This window comes from Manis javanica, chromosome 13, assembly GCF_040802235.1.
Source record: "Manis javanica isolate MJ-LG chromosome 13, MJ_LKY, whole genome shotgun sequence".
Lineage (NCBI taxonomy): Eukaryota > Metazoa > Chordata > Mammalia > Pholidota > Manidae > Manis > Manis javanica.
Genome location: NC_133168.1, coordinates 8,125,727 through 8,144,022, shown reverse-complemented (window position 1 = coordinate 8,144,022; position 18,296 = coordinate 8,125,727). Strand labels below are relative to the sequence as shown.

The window sequence follows — 18,296 nt, the reverse complement described above, 5'->3', positions numbered from 1 at the left end:
TGCTCAGAGTTGGCAACGTGATTCATGGGGTCTGTGTCCATCCAGGGCTGCAGGGGTGGTGTCTCCAGTAGAGCCATCCTCTGTTTGTTCTAACTTGGGCAGTTTTCCTGGGGGAGTAGCCCTCCAAGTCAGTCGTTATGGAATTTTCTTAGAATCAAAACCACATAATATCCTTTTCTGATTCGACTATTCAAAGAGGGTCTCTGATGTCTGTACCTGGATTAGTTTGCTAGGGGGCTACAGCCAAGGGCCACAGACCGAGTAGCTTCAACAACAGAAATGCATCGTCACAGCTCTGGAGGCCAGAAGCCCAAAATCCAAGTGTTGGCAGAACTGGTTTCTTCTGAACAATCTTGGCTGTGAGGAAGTCCTCTCCTTCGCTTGTCAGTGGCTATCTTCATGTTCTTATGATGTCTGTGTCTAAAATTCCCCTTTTTATAAGGACACCAGTCATATGGATGTTGGGCCCACCCTAATGACCTCATTTTAACTTGATTACTTCTGGAAAGTCCAAATAAGGTCATACTCTGAGGTACAGGGTGTTAGTATTTCAAGACATGAATTTCAGAGGGCACATTTCAACCCATACCAATATAAGAGCCCTCCCTGAAGCAGGTATGTCACAGGGCATCAAATCAGGGGCACAGTACCCCTAAACTCAGTAGCAATACAGAAGACTCCCCCAACCCACTGTGTTGCATCCTTTCTATTGGTTTCAAAAAGCAGAACTGCAGGGCCTCAAAGGTCAAGGATGAATGTAAATAAATATCACTCATTTTTTTTAAAGGAAGGTTCTTGCACAAATAAAGTGAATGTAGTTCATTTATAATTGACTTCAGCACAGACCACATTTGGTAGTTTCTGTTCTAACTGAGAAGAAGAGAAAGCTTTAGTCAATGTCACGGGAATAGTATGTGTGGTTGTGACAGCTCTGGACACCTTGCCTTTGGGCTGGTGGGGCACCCGGTAGCTGTGAGGATGCCACATGGCCATTTAGATCGCAGACTCTGCAACTCAACACATGTTCTCTGGTTCAGCTCTTCCAGAGCTTCTTACAAGATCTCAGAACCAAAAAACCAACTCCCTCCCCCACCACCAGATTTTAATGGAATATTGGCACACATCTACCACTTGCTCCAGATCTCTCCTCCCCTATAGGGATTTTTTTTTGAAGTTTTCCTTTTTGTTGAGAATATATTATTTGGAAAAGTTCTAATACACACAAAAGCAATGAGAATAGTGTAATGAACCCCCATGTTCCTGTTACTCAGTTAGCAATTTATGGCCAATTTTGTTGTGTCTATTTTGGTTCTCAGCTGTGGGTGAGTTTGCCCTCCAGGGACGTTTGGCGATGTCTGCTATCATAATCGGAGGATGGATACTACTGGCATCTCGTGGGTGGGGATCAGGGATGCTGGTGGACAGCCACCACAACAAGGAATTATCTAATCCCAAAATGTCAATAGTGCTGAGGTTGAAAAGATCCTGATTTATACCTCTACCCACTGCCCCCACCTTAGAGTTATTTAAAGAAATTCTAGACATCGTATTTCATCTGTACATATTTCAGCATGTATCTCTGAAAAAAAAGGATTAAAGAAGGAATATAATACAATTATTCCACTTAATATTATCATGAATTCCTATCACTAAATATCTAGTCAGTTCTAGAGATATTGAGGAGATATCTCAATATCTTTATGGTCTAGTCTCACGTATCACACACTCACTACCACCCTAGTTATTTCCTTACCAACAAGTCCCCAAGTATGGCCCCCACTCAGATTCCACCTTTGGAGGGGAGGGTTATCAAAGAATCTGTGGACACATTTCACAACCACCACATTCTTTAAGCATTTAAAAAATCTTTTGATTCCTCCTCTCTTTCCTTTTCCTCCTTGCAACCTATTTGTTAGAAGTGAAAACAGGTCATTTATCCAAAAGAGGGTTCTATAGTCTGATTCTTTGCCCCCTGGATGCCCCTGGATTTGTTTATCACATTCATCTGTCCTCTCTATTTCCTGTTATCAGAACAATCAGATTCAGGTTTAATCATTTTTGTTTTGCTCACTTGCTTGTTTGGCAGACTGTTCATAGGCTGTGCTGCTTACTTCCATTCAGAGGCACATCATACCTATTTGGCTTGCTCTGGGTGATGCTGGCATTGGTGGTCATTATTCTAATCCATTATTTCACTGTGGATTGCAAAATAATAATATTTGATTTTTTGAACTCCTCTTCGTTTATTAGCTGGACTATGTCAATAAAGTGAGGCCTCCCTTCATCAATTATTCGTTGTCCTGAGGTACATGTGACTGTATCTTCTGTGATTGCCTAAGTGGCCTCAGGTGTCAGAAGACCTTCTCCATTTAATTTATCAAGTATAAATTTCTAGCCTAAAAGTACAGTACTTTACAATAGGGTTCAGAAAATGGTAAGCGTAAGTTTCATTATGAAAATGTTAATAACTAAAGTTTCTGAATATAACTTGTGTTCTGAGTGCTATGCTAAGTACTTCCTATCAACATCTCATAATTTTCTTAACAACCTTGTAAAGTAGATCTTCTCACTCATAGTTTACAGACGAAGAAACTGAAGAATAGAATGGTTACCATAGCTCAGGATCACATGGTTAGTAAGTGTCACAGGCTGGATTGGAATCTAGGCGGCCTGACTCTGAGCCCACTCTCTCAACCACTAGGACATCCTGTGATAACCTAACGATCTTCATACAGAAAAGTAGATAGGTGCAGTCAGTTAAGCCTTCTGAACACAGTGTGGTCAAGGGAAAATGGCTAGCCTTTTGAACTCAGAAGTATGTGGGAGGAATTTTGTCTCAATTACTTATGGTGTGACCCTAAGCAAGCTTCTTAACCTTTCTAAACATTTCTCATTGGTAAAAGAGAAACAACCTTTCTGGTGTTATGATGGTTAAACCTGACAACCTGTTTTGTGCTGGGCATTTAAAAATTATAGAAAATATATGTGGGCTCAATAATAAAGAAAAATTACCCAATCAAAAATGGGGAAAAGGATTTGAATAAATGCATCTTCAAAGAAGATATACAAATGGCAAGAAGCGTATGAAAGGATGCTTGAGCACCAGTCCTTTAGTCATTAGGGAAATGCAAATCAAAACTACTATGAGATACCACTCCATCCCTACTGGGATGGGTATGATTCAAAAAGGACAAATAATAAGAAGTGTTGGAGGATATGGAGAAATAAGAACCCTCGTACATCACTGGTGGGAATGTAAATTGGTGCAACCATTTTGGAAAACAGTTTGACAGTTATTCAAAAAGTTAAACATAGAGTTATTATATGACCCAGCAATCCCACTCATAGGTATATATCCAAAAGAAATTAAAACATGCACACACAAGCTTGTATGCAAATGTTCCTACTGGAATTATACATAATAGCAAAGAAGTGTAAAAAACCCAAAGGCCTATCAAAATGAATGGAAAAATAAAATGTGACATATCAATAAAATAGAATATTATTCATCCATAAAATGGAATGATACACTGATATATGCTACAATATGCCTTGAAAAAATTGTGCTAGGTGAAAAAATGCAGTCACAAAAAGACCCCATATTGTCTGATTCCATTTATACAAAATGTGCAGAATAAGAAAGTCTTTGAAGACAAAATATGTTTGGTGGTTGCCTAGAACTGGGGAACTTGGGAACAAATGGGGAATAATAACTAATGGGGATGGGCTTCCTTATGGGGGGAGGGATGGAAATGTTCTTAAATTAGATTGCGGTGTGGTTGCACAACCCTTGATTACACTAAAACCCCCACATTGAATTGTACACGTTAAGTGAGTGAGTTGTATGGTATGTGAATTATATCTCAACAAAACTGTTCAAGAAAAATTACATATATGTGTATAAAAATCCATCTTTTGTTAACTTACCTGATTTTTATGTTGCGATTGTATTTGAAAGGTTATCTGCATGAGAATCCCTCTTGTAAAATGAAGGATATATAAAATCCAAACAAACTAAAGTTTATCTTCATTTGGTCATGGACATGAATAATGTCAGCATAAATGACATGAGTGATGGCATTGCCTTTTAAATCAGACAAATGCCTAATTAGTGGTGGCATTAGGAAAGTAGATAGGAATCCTACTAGTGGACTTAATTAATCTATGAACCTGAATTTGGTTTTAGTTGTGACATGAGCTGGATATTTTTCTTGTTTTGTTCCCATTGCTATCATCACCACCACATAATGAATTTCCATCATTCACAGGTTGCTCTAGGGGCCATAAAGGTATCTGTCAGGACCACTTCCTCTCATTGTGCATCACTTTCCAAAGAGCTGAAAACCAGGTCATGGGTTAAAGGAAAATTCTGTGCTCCCTGAAGAGAGATTTAAAAGTTCTTTCTTCATGAGATGGGCCAGCCTAGAGAGAAAGGAGGTATTTAGGTCTGTTGAGGAATTGAAGAGAAAGAAATATTTGACTCAAGGCTCACTAGTGGGGCTTGTCTCTCTGTCACACGGTCATTGCCTCTGCGAATCCCCTCTGTAGCTGCAGAACCCAGCCTCCCACCAGGGCTCAGGAAGGGACTTGGGGGCCTGGATTTGGTGTGGCCATCAGGTGTCCCTAGAGATACTGGGTCTGAGAGCCTCATTTTGTAGTATAATTTTTTTTTTTTTTTTACAAAAACCACTATTACCTCTTTCCAGATTTACACATCACCTTCCTTTATTTTTCACCCTCTTTTTCCTTTGCTCCCATGCAGATTTTTAAAAAAGCTCAAAAATAACTTTTCATTGGGTATGCATTCTTAGGATACGAAATCCTAAACAACATCCAAAGGGATATGGTGAGAAGTCTCCTTGCTGTTAGGGAGCTCAGACACCTAGAGTCTCCCACCCTTCCAGGAAACCAACGTTTCCAGGTGCACTTAAACAAATGAAGAAACCAACAAGGAAATCCAGATAATTTGGATCTGCTCTCTCCCTCGCTATTCTTTTGTTCAATATTCATCGGCCATTTCTGGCTTCTCTGCTCCTCAGGGGCTAAAATGGACTGCTTTCTGCTTAGACAACTGTCCGAACCTCAGCTCCAGGCTGCTTTTCGGTTTTTAAAAATCCTTATTGCCTTTAGCTCGGAAACCCAGAGGCCACTTCAGTGTGGAGATGAATGCATACAATACTTGCCATTATGCTTGTATTTGAACAGTGCTTGTACAGTTTACACACACTGTCACACATCAGGAAATATTTTCATTGACTTATTTGGGCGTGGCGATCTCTTTAGCATACAAAAGAAGATACTTAGAAAAAAACTTTCCCTCCTTACTTCAAATACCAAATTGCTCTTACTATTGACCCAAGAGAGGGTATGCTCTTTGGGGGGTGGAGATGGGAGGCAGAGATAAAGAAAAAGAAAGTCAAGCTCTTCAAGGGGGAAAAAAAAAAAAAAACACCAGAAAAGAAAAAAGCCGTCTGGGAATCTCAAGAACATCTTTATTTCGCCTTTTAACTCTCCGCCTTTCTGATTAAAGAGTTCAGACCCGTTCCCCCGCCCGCGTTCAGTTATCTGCCAGCATCTTTTCTCAGAAGCTGTCACCACCACTTGCTGATCCGCAGCCCCATCGTGAGCCATTAGCCCTGTTCTGTTCCGTTCGCTTTTCTTTCCTCAGTTTCTCCCTGCAAGCGTTATAAATCTCCCTCGGAGGAGGAGCGTCCAAGCGGGTGGAAGTCTGAACACAATGCAACCTGAGAATTTCTGTCACTCCCTGCATATGCTCCTAAGTGCTTTAATCCCAATTAGGGGCGGCTGACACACGGTTCTATTCATTCCCATCAGCTCTTGAATACATTTGCCTAGAAATGAACTTCACAAACAGAGGCGCTCCTAAATGTGCCCAACAGCAAGGAAAATCGAATTGAGTGCGGGCTCATTCGGCAGCGGCCGGCAGAGGAGCGTTGAATGTGGAGGTGCCCCGAGACATTGCAATTCAGCAACACGCTCGCTGACTTTTCTTTGCACCATGTCAACCGAAAGAACCAAGAAATAAGTTGGGGAACTCCCGGTTAAAAGGCAACTTGAGAGGGGCTCTGAATACTTTTATTGAGCCGCTTCCAATGAAGGACTTAGAAAAACAAAAAAGGCACCACAAAACCCACCAGCGGCGTCCCGGCTGCGTCCTGGCTGTGCCTTTGGAGCTTCTGGGCCGCACCGCACCCACCGGCCTCGCAATTAAGGGGAAAAACGGCCCCTTCGCCGGCGTGTCATCTGGTGGCGTTCCCAGAGCCGGTCGCCGCCGCCCTATTCAAACCCGGCCTTAATGTCCCACCCGCGCCTCGGGGGCCGCGCAGCTGGTCCGCGCTGACCCTTCGGCCGGAAGGCGGACGCCCTCGGGGCGCGCGGCCGGCCACCCCGGGCCCCGGCGCCGCGGCGCGCCCCGGTCTCCGCCTCCGCGCGTCCGCGCCCGCAGCCCCTGCGCCCGCGGCTGCCTCCCTCCGCGGGTCCGTGGCTCCCCGCGCCCGCCAGGGTGGAGGCGGGTGCTGGCGGCTCCCCATCTTCCGGGGCCTCAAGGCCGAGGGCCCCAGGGCGCCAAGGGCTGTGAGCCGCGGATCCCGGCCGCTCGGGCGCCGCGCGTCGCGGAAGGAGCCGCGCATCCCCGCCCGGAGCCCGGTGGGGGCGCTTCCCCTCTAGGCGGTGGGCGCCGCCGCCCCAGCCCGGGCGCAGCCGGGGGGCCGCCCCCTAGGCAGCCGCTGGGAAGGCGGCGCCACGGCGGGACTAGCGCCCTGCTGCCGGCCCTCCGGCGGGCGGCACCCCCCGAGCAGCTCAGCCCCCTTCCCCCCTACCTGCTACCCACGCCGTTGCGCGCCGGCCCCCTGCAGGGCCGCCCCCAGAACCGCCTCGCCCCGCACCTCGGTGCAGAGGGGATTTCGCTTTAACAGGGCCTCCGGACGCCCATTTTAAATCCATAAAAAAGCCAAGTGGAATGTTTTGATTGAGTCTCAACATTGTCTTTGAATAAGGCTGAGACCATGTAATTAATGTGTCTTTTTAATAAGGGACAATACGGTCGTTCAAGCTATTTAATTTCATTTAATTTTCCATCCCATTTGCTGCACAGTCCGCTTTTACTTTTAACACCCAGCCTTTCACGGCCCATCTTGCTCCACTGGGCACATTAGATTGGTTTTACCCTTGCTTTTTAGGGGAGGAAAAATAAAAGAATATGTGTTCCTTTCCTCCTTTGTGGACAATTTATTTCACTTGGGGAACTTCAACTCTGAGCCACAGGACAGAATAAAACTCGGTGAGCTGGTGTGAATGCCTCTGGCGCGGTCTCTTTCTTCTCGCGGGGCTGGGAACCAGCCACAATTGGCTATATTAATAAATAACTTTCCTCACAGTCGGCCTTTACATGGTTCTATTGATAAAATTGTTCGCGTGTCGTTCACGCTTTTTCACTCATTAAGGAGGGCCGGGGGAGGAGCCCCAAACCCAGGCCCCGCGCTCGCCCCTTCCCGCTCGCAGTGCTGGTAATTTAAACTGGGTGTCATGACGGAGTCGCCAGGCCAGAGGTTAGAGGGACATGTTCATGGCTTAAATTTATTGCCCTCGACTCTCCGCAGAGGCTTCCTCTCCTCCCCTCCCCCGGCTTTTGCCATTCATGGGCCGCCGCATCAAAGGCTCCCTCCTCTCCGTCTCGGCAGCCTTCGCGGCCTGCAGAGGGGCAACTGGAGGGTTAGGAGGAAAAGTCAGTGGCAGTGCCCTCCGGAAGTGGCCCTGGGCCTGGCTTGGCTGCCGGTCGGAGGGGCGACGGTCTGCGGCGGCCGTCCTCTCCTGCACGCACCTGGGAGTCAGCACCGAGGCCGGCCGGCAGCGTGTGACCACACGAACCGACTTGAGACACTTAGACTTGAGACCCTTGACCTGGCCTGGATTCATCCATTATGCAAACCACGAGTTCTGCAGCGCTCAAAACGCATCCACTCTGCAGATCATTGCAAGTGCAGCAAACCCGAGTGGAAGAAGCCAAGGGCCCGTTTGCATTGTCATATCCATTTTTACGAATTAGGAGACCCTGAAGTAATTTACCGAACGTTCCTCGAGTCGTGCGTGACACAGCGTAGAACGAATGACCCGGAGTCTTCTGGTCGTGTCCGGGATGGCGAATGCAGGTCTGCTGAAGGATGCTCCAGGTAGCCTCGTTGAAGGCCCTGTCGGACAAACTGCTGACTTACAGGTGTCGCCACCTTGCGTCCTGCCGCCGTTGTTACTGGGAGTCACTTCCGCCAGTGGCCTGGGAACTGCACTTTCCTAGGGCAGAGCCGGGTGGAGGATTCTGGTGGCGCTGCTGGGAGTCTCCGCCCATTTGTACAGCTGGGCCTCCATCACCAGGCCTGAAGCCCCGAGTCGCTCAGGCCTCTCCCGGAACACCGCGGCGGCTCGAGTCCTGGTGCGAAGGACTTGGGGAGCAGCGCTGGGAGGAGCCGTGCGTGGCAGGAGCAGGCAGAACTGTCACAAATATCGGGTGAACTCGATTCCTCAGGGGTCTTATGAAAATGAATGTCCCCACACAAATCGGAGGCTCCCATTAAAGAAAACGAGGAGCAGCCTGGTTTAACTGAGAAGTACGCGTTCCTCCTAGTTCACGAACTGAGGTAAAGACAGGGGTTGCCAACGCCAGCCTCACCCTCTTTTCCCAGCCTTTGATAGAGTAACTTTTTTTTTTTTTTTTTTTTTAAAGAAAAACTGGGTTTGTTGGCTCTGGAAAAGTTAGCCACAAGGACTTCTTAGCCCGTCTTAAACTTAAAAGCAAATCAGGGCATGAGTCGGTTATTTGGCACGTGGGAGAGCCGAGAGAAAAACTCAGCCCGCAGAGCCCCTCTTCCATCCTCGGGTGCGGTCAGAGTGCCGGAACCCTGGCAGAGCCGCGATCTTGCGGCCGTCCCCCACCTCCCCATTCTCCAGAGAAAGTGCGGGTCTGGGGTGCATCCGAGAGCAACGGTGCACAGCTGACCTCGTTTCCCAAAACTGGTCCAGAGGCTTCGTATTTCGGGGCGAAACTGGACAGAGGGAGCGATAAAGTGGTTCTAAATAGATGACTGGCCGGAACCCAATCCCCTGAAATGGTAATATGGTCGTTATTTAAAAAGTGTAGGTATTTTCTGGTGTTTTCCCATCAAGTACCTGCCTAATTTCTGTATGGCACACGCCAGAAATCAATAGAAGTTAACAAGTCCTCCAAACAGTCCCCATCTCTTTGTTTAATTTCCTTTACAATAAAGCCAAGGGGAGAGAATTAAAAATCTTTGAAGTAGACCAAGGCTCAAAGGAATCAGCCAAGTAGACTTAAAGTAGTCACTTATTTCCCAAAACTGGTTTGTCGGCGAACAATAAAAGGAAGTAAAATTTATGGAGAAATTATACAGTGGATTTGTCACTTAAAATATCGTAACTGTCTCGGGGACAATACCCCATGCTGAGGATTAATGGTCCCGCCGGACCTTTGATTCACCAGCGCCTTTTCTTCGCCCTTGACAAATTGGATTTTTAGGAATGGGAAGGTCGCCTGGACCATTGTGCGCCAGCCATTCAGAGGCCTCGATTATGCAGAGGGCTGAGGGAACCACTCCATGTGACCCTCTCGGGTGGGACTCTGCAGCTGCTCCGCAGAGCAACTCTCTCACCAAACTCCGCGCCCTTGCGCTCGCGGTGCCAAAAGGCGCCCGCCCCGATTGAAAAGGCGCAGTGCAGGCCCCGCCGCGTCACTCCGCGGGCGGAGGACGCACGTCGGGGTGCAGCTCCCTGGCTCGCGCGAGGCTGGGCTCTGTCCCTCGCGCCCTGCCAAGGACCCGGCGCGCCCAAGCATCTGCCTGGCGGCGGCGGCAGCAATGCACGCGGCCGCCCGCGCCTCGGCCACCAGCGTGAGCGCCGATTGCTGCATCCCCGCCGGCTTGCGCCTCGGGCCCGTGCCCGGAACCTTCAAGCTGGGCAAGTACTTGTCAGACCGCAGGGAACCCGGGCCCAAGAAAAAGGTATTAGCTTTTCCGACCTCCGCCCCCCGCCGTTCGCCTCCCTGTCCTCTGGCCCAGGAAAGGGGTAGATGGGCCAAGTGGAGAAAAGGGGTGACTGAGTCGTTACCTGTCAATCCTGCCAGGTGGAAGGGGACTCCGATCATTCCCCTCAAGTCGCATTAACTGAGAGCTGGACGTGGGCCGGGATAAGGCGCAAGGACGGGCAGCTGAGAGGGGACAGCCCCTGGTGGGGTGCACCGGGCTCTTTAATGCCGGGACCACCGGAACCCGCGGTGTCCCTGGAGCTCTAGGGGGTCCGCTGCAGATGCGCCGAGGGACCATCCTCTCTCAGCAAACGCGCCTTTATTTTTTGGTGTACAACGCTCAGGGTGTTGAGGACTTGTCTTACCTTTTTCCCTTCAATATGGTAATTTAAGGCGTAACTTTCTTTACCTTAAATAATTTAGTCTCATCTCCGAAAAAATAATCCTTGGGAAACGCTCACTTCCTACAACCAGCCTCTCCCGATTTTTCCTTCTGCGATGTCCGCTTGTGGGTTTGGGGTGAAGGGAGAGAGAGGGTGAGCCAGGTGGTGGCTCTGATGCGGGTTCCCAGGACGCGGAGCGCCCACCCGCCTGGGGCACAGGTCCGGGCGCCAGCAGGAGTCCGAGGCGCAGCTGAGAGGCGTCAGGACCCACCCACCAGCTCTGACTCCCCAAACAGCGGAGAGGGGTTTGAGACACGCCTGCCGGTGTTGAGGCGTCCTAGCGGGCACAGGTGGGCAGGGACCGGGAAACGAAGGCAGGGCTCCGGGTGAGGGTGGAGCGGGGAGAGGACCTGAGTTTTGCCAGCCGCCGCCTAGAGCTTTCTTGTAAGGAATTGCTCGGTGCCCAGCCGTGTACTTGGCTTCTTGTGAACCATCCTCTATCCCCGCGGTCTAAAGCCGGTTTGCGGCGTACCAAAAGCGCTTTAATTGCTTTTAAATAGCCGGCTAGCTGAGCCCGCTTTGTCCAGACACTTCAGCTGCGGGGCTCGCTGGCACCTCAGCACATCCATGTGGTGCAGCAAGAATGGGGAGGCTGGAGATGGGGTGGGGGACGTCCTGAGTTCTGGGACCGACCTCGAAACGTCTGTACACTGGTATTCAGGCTACTCTCAGGACTGCAAGGGGAGACGTGGCGTGGGGGCGAGGGACGTCCTGGTACAAGAGGCGCCCAGGCGCCCGGGGAGGATGCGCTCACCCCCCGTACTGCCAAGTGGGAGAGAGCGGGGTTTATTACACTAGCCGACCTCTCTGCGCCCGCAGGCAAGGGTCCTGAGGAATTGCCCTTTTCCCAGCAGCCCACAGAGGTCGGGCCACAGCGAACAACCCCATTTTCCTGAGTCGCGTGAGGTGGAGGGTTAACTTTCTCTCTGGGTTTGGGCCTCGCCTGCGGCATGGGGGGGAACGACCACTGCTTGTGTTGCAGGTGCGCTTGGTGAGAGGGGAGCTGGTGGACGAATCGGGGGGCTCCCCTCTGGAATGGATAGGGTTAATCCGGGCAGCCAGGAACCCCCAGGAACAGACTCTGGAAGCTATTGCAGACTTACCCGGAGGACAGGTATTGTGGACACCCCCCACCCCCAATTCTATCTATTAAGTGTCACTGACGTGGCCACCAATACTAAGAGCAAAGCTTTTTGGTTCCAAGTCTCATTTAACCATCCCAGCAACCCTCTAAGGTAGATACTATTATTTCCCCCATTTGACAAATGAGGGAAGTGAGATTCAGAGAGGTCCAATAGCTCTTCCAGGGTCACACAGCATCAGAGCAGGGATTCGAACCTTTCCTCTCAGTTGTTTTTTGACCCACCACCCAGGAAATGACAGCAAGCTGTCCTGTTCCTTGCGTCCCAGATCTTCTACCGAGCACTTCGAGATGTCCAGCCAGGGGAGGAGCTGACTGTGTGGTATTCCAACTCCTTGGCTCAGTGGTTTGACATTCCCACGGTTGCAACTCCGACGCACGATGAGAAAGGTATGTCTCCAAGCGGGGCTCTGGGCCACACGGGTGGTCGAGAGTCCAGCCTGTTCCCAGTCTTTCGGTTTGTCCCCAGACTTGAAGGGCCTTACTATTGCGCCGTGTGAAACTGAATGCATGCTCCATGTCTGTTTAGGCAGAGAGGTGACGTAAAAATTACCTCCTTAAAATCAACAGTAAATGGTAACAGCGACAATAATCATCTGGCTCAGGATGGCAGGGAATCCTTATGGAGTTCATGGTGATCATCCTTTCCTACTGCATATGCAAAGAGACAGTTACTCAATTAAGAATCAATAAAGTCTTCACATTTTAGAGTAATCACACCATGAACTCGGAGAAAGCCTGTCTCAAACCTGGAATGTTTTTAGCAGTTCGGGGGGCATCTCCTCTCCACTGGCTGGGAGGACAGTAATATATTTCCACAGCATTTTAGAAGCATTGCGGTACTTACAGCTGGTCAGTTGGCAGGTACTAAGTCCTTTCCATTTAAATGGTATTTATTCATTTCTCCCTCCCTACTTAGATTGAATCTGGGATGTATCCCAGTTTCTTCTCAGATTTATTCGGTCCCTTCCAAAGCCAAGAGCAGATTTATGCAAATTAAAGGGCAGTAACTAAAGAGAAAAACATTTTCAGACCTTCTTCAGAACACTGAAGAACATTTCCTGTAGAAAAAAGCTGGAAGGTGCTAAAATTGTTAAGATCTGGAGACTCCCTTTTAATGCACAAAACTTCCATGACTTGCTTTTTTTCCTTGCTATTTTCGTGTGTAATTTCTCCTAAAGACACAGTTACATTTAAAGTCAGCATAATGAATTCTGTGAACTATTTTAACATGCTCTCCTCCTGAATGGTCTGCTCAATCCCACCCCTTTGGAAATGGGGCTAAGTAAATCAGTATAAATGTGGTAGTTAAGCAGTACTCATGCATAAGACAGAATGTAGTTTATTCAGAACGATGAATCAGTGCATTTCAAAGTATCACTGTCTTATCGGTAGATTTGTATGCACAGTAGCCACAAAAGTGATCTTGAAGCAATTTGTTCCTTGTATCACAAGACATTAAATTCTTGTCAACTTCCAGTACAAGTGAAACATGACAAAGACCCCGTAGTGGAGAATTCTCAAATCTATCACCACAAAACAATTCAGAGCGCTACTGGCCTTTGGTGGCCAGGCATTTTTGCACAGAACACCCTTCCAACAGGCACTCTCAAACAGTACAAAAGCAGCTTGTTTGAGTGGAGTCCTCGTGTTTACATTTCAGCCAATGGAGCTTATAAACATCATATGGCAACAGATGTTAAAACAGATACCATTTTCTTTTTGGGGAATATATGGGCATCTTTTTTTTAAACTAAGCAAGTTATATGGGCATTTTGAACCCTGACTTCCCAGCTTTGAGATACTTGACATCTTGGCAACCTGAGAGGAGGCAAAGTCACTTATGAAGTGTGTTTGATACTTTTGGCATAGGTTGAATTTCAGAGTCCTGAGAAATATGTCAGTTGGTTGGGAGAAACTGAAAAAGGAACATATTGAAAAAGAAAACATACATTTACTTAAATCTTGAAAAGAGGAAGAAATAAGTAGGAATGGCTTGTTATCCTTCCAATACTAACACCAGTGGGTTTCAATTCCACAGTAATATTAAGGAAAATACTGACCCTTTGTTTTAGGAACAGAGCTAACTTGGCTCTGCACTGAGCTGAGACTTTCTGGGACAGCCTCTGAAAATTCCCTCTCTAGAAAGGAACGATGAAAGGGGGGTTCTGAACTTAAGAGAAGGAAGGCTATTTAAGATATTAAATCAATATGCCTGACAGGAGAATCCAGGAAGCCTCTCCTTTTCAATATTTATTTTACATGGCTATTCAATACAACAGAAATATTAATATGATTTCATTTAAATCTTTCATAAACAATTAGGATGGGGTCTCTCGAAAATCATCATCTTCCACTTTTTTTTTCTTTCTGTTCTTTGGCTTTGGCTGGAATAAACTGCTCCTTAAAGAAACTTTCATCTTAGTTTTCTGGGATACTACTTTCCTTATGCTAAGCTAGAGGTAAAATACAAGAAAGGGGGAGTATCTGGAATTTTTTCCCCACTGTTGTTTCTGTAGTAATGTTTTAGAAGTTCAAGCTGCTTGTGTGCAAGAGGGGGAGATTTAAACTTTCCATTCTTTTTAATGAGACTGACACATGTTTGAATACTTCCTTGTGGCTCAACTAACTTCTCACAGACACACTTCCCTTCAGTATTATCAACAAACCACAGCATTAAAAAAAGAAACCCAATTCTAAGACCACTGTTTTCTGCACAGATGTAACATGACCTTTTTGAGTGAAAATTAACTTCTACCATGTGATGAATCTGTTTCATACATGTGTCTCTTGACTGTATTCACAGAACCTGGCAAAATAGAAGTAACTAATGTTAATATTATATGGAAAAAAAGATTTGACACCAAAAACATGTATACAGTTCCTGGTAGAAACTTGTGCACTTATTAAAAGCTGAGTATCTATATATCACACACATATTCACTTAATAAAAGTAAACTATGTATCTTTTCCAAGGATTTTGCTAAGCTTGGATTTGTGTAGCTATCCAGGAGTTAATTACCAGGTGGAATAACTGACAAGATAATGCAACATCATGTTTCAGGTTTTAGAATATCAGAACTTCTTCTTTCTTCCATCAAATTAAATGGGGTTAAGAGGAAATAAAGATACAAATAATTTTGAAGAATAGCAAAGCATAGTCCCTATGTGGTCTTTCAGTTGGTCACGCTCCAGGAAAACCTCAGGCAAAGTGTTTAAAAGCTGGGAGGGGGTTGGCAGGGTGGGTAGTGGACATAAAAGACATTGTTCTAGGGAAAGGAATGATTACATATGGCCCATACATACAAGATATTGTCTCCCCTGGTAATGAGGCGCTCATGACTATTAGATTGGTCTTTGTTGTTTCTCCAAACTCCTTGACATACGCCACCTATTCTGCAAACGCCAACAGATGGGCCCGGGCACAGCACAGCCTCAACACTTGATTTAAAGCAACAGCTGCTCTCTGCTCTCATCTCTTCTCCGGCCAGCCTGCCAGAGCTCTGCCCTCCCAACGAAGATTTGCTCAGATGAGCCGGAGAAAGTCCTCACTGGGAAGGCCCAGGTTACCCTTCTTCGTCTCTGAGTAATTCCAGAGGATGGAGATGGTGACAAAGTTGGCCATTTGGGGCTTTTCAGGGTCCTTGCTACAGTGGGGCTGCCGAACTCACTTGTTCCCCGTTACCCTGCTCCCCATACCGCCGGTCGAAATCTGGGCCTTGCCTTGGGTGCGCTGGCGCGCGCTTTCTGTCCCTCCTGCACGCGCCTCACCGGGTCCCTTTTCCACTCTTTCTTGCCCAGGGGAGGAGCGCTACATTTGCTGGTACTGCTGGAGGACGTTTAGATACCCCAACAGCCTTAAGGCGCACCTACGTTTCCACTGCGTGCTCAGCAGCGGCGGGGCCCGCACCTACCTGCACCACGAGCACGCGGCTCGCCAAAGCGCTGCCCCCGCAGCCGATGGCCTTCGCTTCTCTCCGAAACCCCCGGCGCCCGACTTCGCCGCGGCGGCTACTCTGCGGCCCCACCCGCAGGCCCCGCCGCCCCTGCAGGCCTGCGGAGCGCGGGAGGGCATCAAGCGCGAGGCCTCCTCCGCGCCCTCGGCCACCTCGCCGCCCCCGGCCAAGTGGGGGCCGTCCAAGAAGGGCAAGGAGCAGCCCGAGCGCGCCCCGGACTCGAACGGGGCCGCCCGGGGACACGGCCACTTCCTGGGCATCGTGGGCGGCTCCCCAGCGGGGGGCGGCGGCCTAGCCTTCTATCCCGGAGTGCGCTCGGCCTTCAAGCCCGCCGGCTCTGCCCGGGGGCTCTCGGCCGCGCACGGCGACCCCTTCCGGGAGGAGGGTGGCGGCAAGCCGGGGGCCGGGCTGGCCCTCGGCAGGCTGCTGGGCGGGAGCCGGGCGGGCGGGCGCCCCGGAGGCGGGGAGAACGCGGTGGCAGGCGGCGCGGGCCACCACCACCACCACCACGCGCACCACCACCACCACCACTCCAAGTGCCTGCTCGCGGCGGAGCCGCCGCCGCCGCCCGGCCTACCCTGTTCGGGGCCCCTGCGCGGCTTCCCTCTGCTCCCCGGAGCCCCGGAGGAGGCGTCGGCTTTCAAGCACGTGGAGCGCGCCCAGCCCGCCGCCGCCGCGCTGCCGGGGGCGCGTTTCGCACAGCTGCCCCCGGCGGCCGGGCTGCCCTTCGAGCGCTGCGCGCTGCCGGCCCTCGACGCGGGCGGACTCAAAGCCTACCCGGGTGGCGAGTGCGGCCCCCTGCCCGCCGTGCTGCCCGCCTTCACCGTCTACAACGGGGAGCTGCTCTACGGCTCCCCGGCCGCCGCCGCTTACTACCCGCTCAAACTGCACTTCGGCGGGCTGCTCAAGTACCCGGAGTCCCTCTCCTACTTCGGCGGGCCCGCCGCGGCGGCGGCGGCGGCGGCGGCCGCTCTAAGCCCCGCCGAGCTGGGCTCCCTGGCCAGCATCGACCGAGAGATCGCCATGCACACGCAGCAGCTGTCCGAGATGGCGGCCGGGAAGGGCCGCGGCCGCTTGGACGCCGGGACGCTGCCACCGGCCGTCGTGGCGGCTGGCGGTGCTGGGGGTGGAGGCAGCGGGGGCGGTGGCGCGGGGAAGCCCAAGACGGGCCACCTGTGCCTCTACTGCGGCAAGCTGTACTCGCGCAAGTACGGGCTCAAGATCCACATGCGGACGCACACGGGCTACAAGCCGCTCAAGTGCAAAGTGTGCCTGCGGCCCTTCGGCGACCCCAGTAACCTCAACAAGCACATCCGGCTGCACGCGGAGGGCAACACGCCCTACCGCTGCGAGTTCTGCGGCAAGGTGCTGGTGCGCCGGCGGGACCTGGAGCGCCACATCAAGTCCCGCCACCCCGGCCAGAGCATGCTCGCTAAGGCTGGCGACGGCTCGGGCGTGGGGCCGGACTACCCCCCGGAGCCCGGGGAGCCCAAGAGCGACAACGACAGTGACGTGGATGTCTGCTTCACGGACGACCAAAGTGACCCCGAGGCCGGGGGCGGCGCCGGGCGCGACTCCTAACGAGCTTTCGGGGCAGGGGTGTGTGGCGGGGCGGTCAACGGAGAGCAGCAGGGGTTCTGTTCTGGGAGAGGACGAGCTGCTGGCAAAACCGTTTTTAGTCTGGTCGCGCGCCAGATTGAGCACAGTGGGAGTTCCCAGGTCCGATGCTGAAAGTCAGGTGGAAAGCTGAGAGGCCTCTGGGCCGCCGGGGGGCGGCGGGTCCTGCGCGCTCCGGGCTTCTGGACAGGCGGACACGCTGCCCCACACCGCCCCCAACCGCCTAGGCGGTCTGCTCTGGAGGTTCAGAATCACTTTAATGCGAACATCACAGCGTCCTCGAGGGCGCCGATTTTAACAGCCACGTAATTTTGAAATTGTTCTTTTCTGTGGAGGAGATCGTGCCTTTTGAAACATGTTTTGTGTGTGTATTTTACATTAGCATTTCACTGCATAGGCAAAACAGTAGTCACAATTCGGTAGGTGTCACATCATGACACTTGTTTCCATTTCATCTGTTTTCCGGTCAAAGACTATACCTTGGCTCATTGAATTTCCAGTGGTAGCAGGTGTGCAAATTGGTCAGGTTGCAATTATTTATAAGAGAATAATGACATGTAAAATATCTAAAGCATGAATCTAAGAGCACGCGATACATAATTTTAAGGACAATGTCCTATTTGGTAGAATACAAATGTGATATATGTTGTCTTATAATGAACGATGTACAGTGGCTTCAGTATTTTCGTCTTCGTTTCCAGTTTGTGCAATCTTGAATAAAGATACAAAAGTGAGTTTGTTCACTTAGCGATTTCAGCAGATCCTTTAAATAGTTTAACTTGAAAATGATTTTTGAGGAGGCTCCATAATAAAATAAACCATAGGACATTTGCTTATTCATAAAGTAAGTGTTAAGTAGTGTTGTAACAGAGAAATATACCATTTTCAGTATGTGCATTTCACAGGCTCCTAGATAACGGGCAAAGCAATCGTTTTCTGAAACCATTGTTAACATGCTAAGTGTTTTCCTGTTCACAGAAAGCAGCTAAATGACCTTCAAGAAAAGTAATCCTCATCAAAAGTAATTATGGCAAAAAAATTACGGAAATGTATAATCACTATTTCTTGTTATGTAGCATTTTTTTTGA

At 49.7% G+C, this 18,296-nt stretch overlaps 1 protein-coding gene across 1 annotated transcript; it reads left to right on the top strand.

Moving 5' to 3' along the window:
- Positions 1-9,884: 9,884 nt before the first annotated feature.
- On the top strand, positions 9,885-17,910 carry PRDM13 (PR/SET domain 13). The gene is made up of 4 exons (XM_037001087.2): positions 9,885-10,028; positions 11,477-11,608; positions 11,905-12,025; positions 15,437-17,910. Exons 1-4 carry the CDS (start codon positions 9,885-9,887, stop codon positions 17,170-17,172), a joined length of 2,133 nt encoding a protein of 710 aa, XP_036856982.2. The 3' UTR covers positions 17,173-17,910.
- Positions 17,911-18,296: the final 386 nt, after the last annotated feature.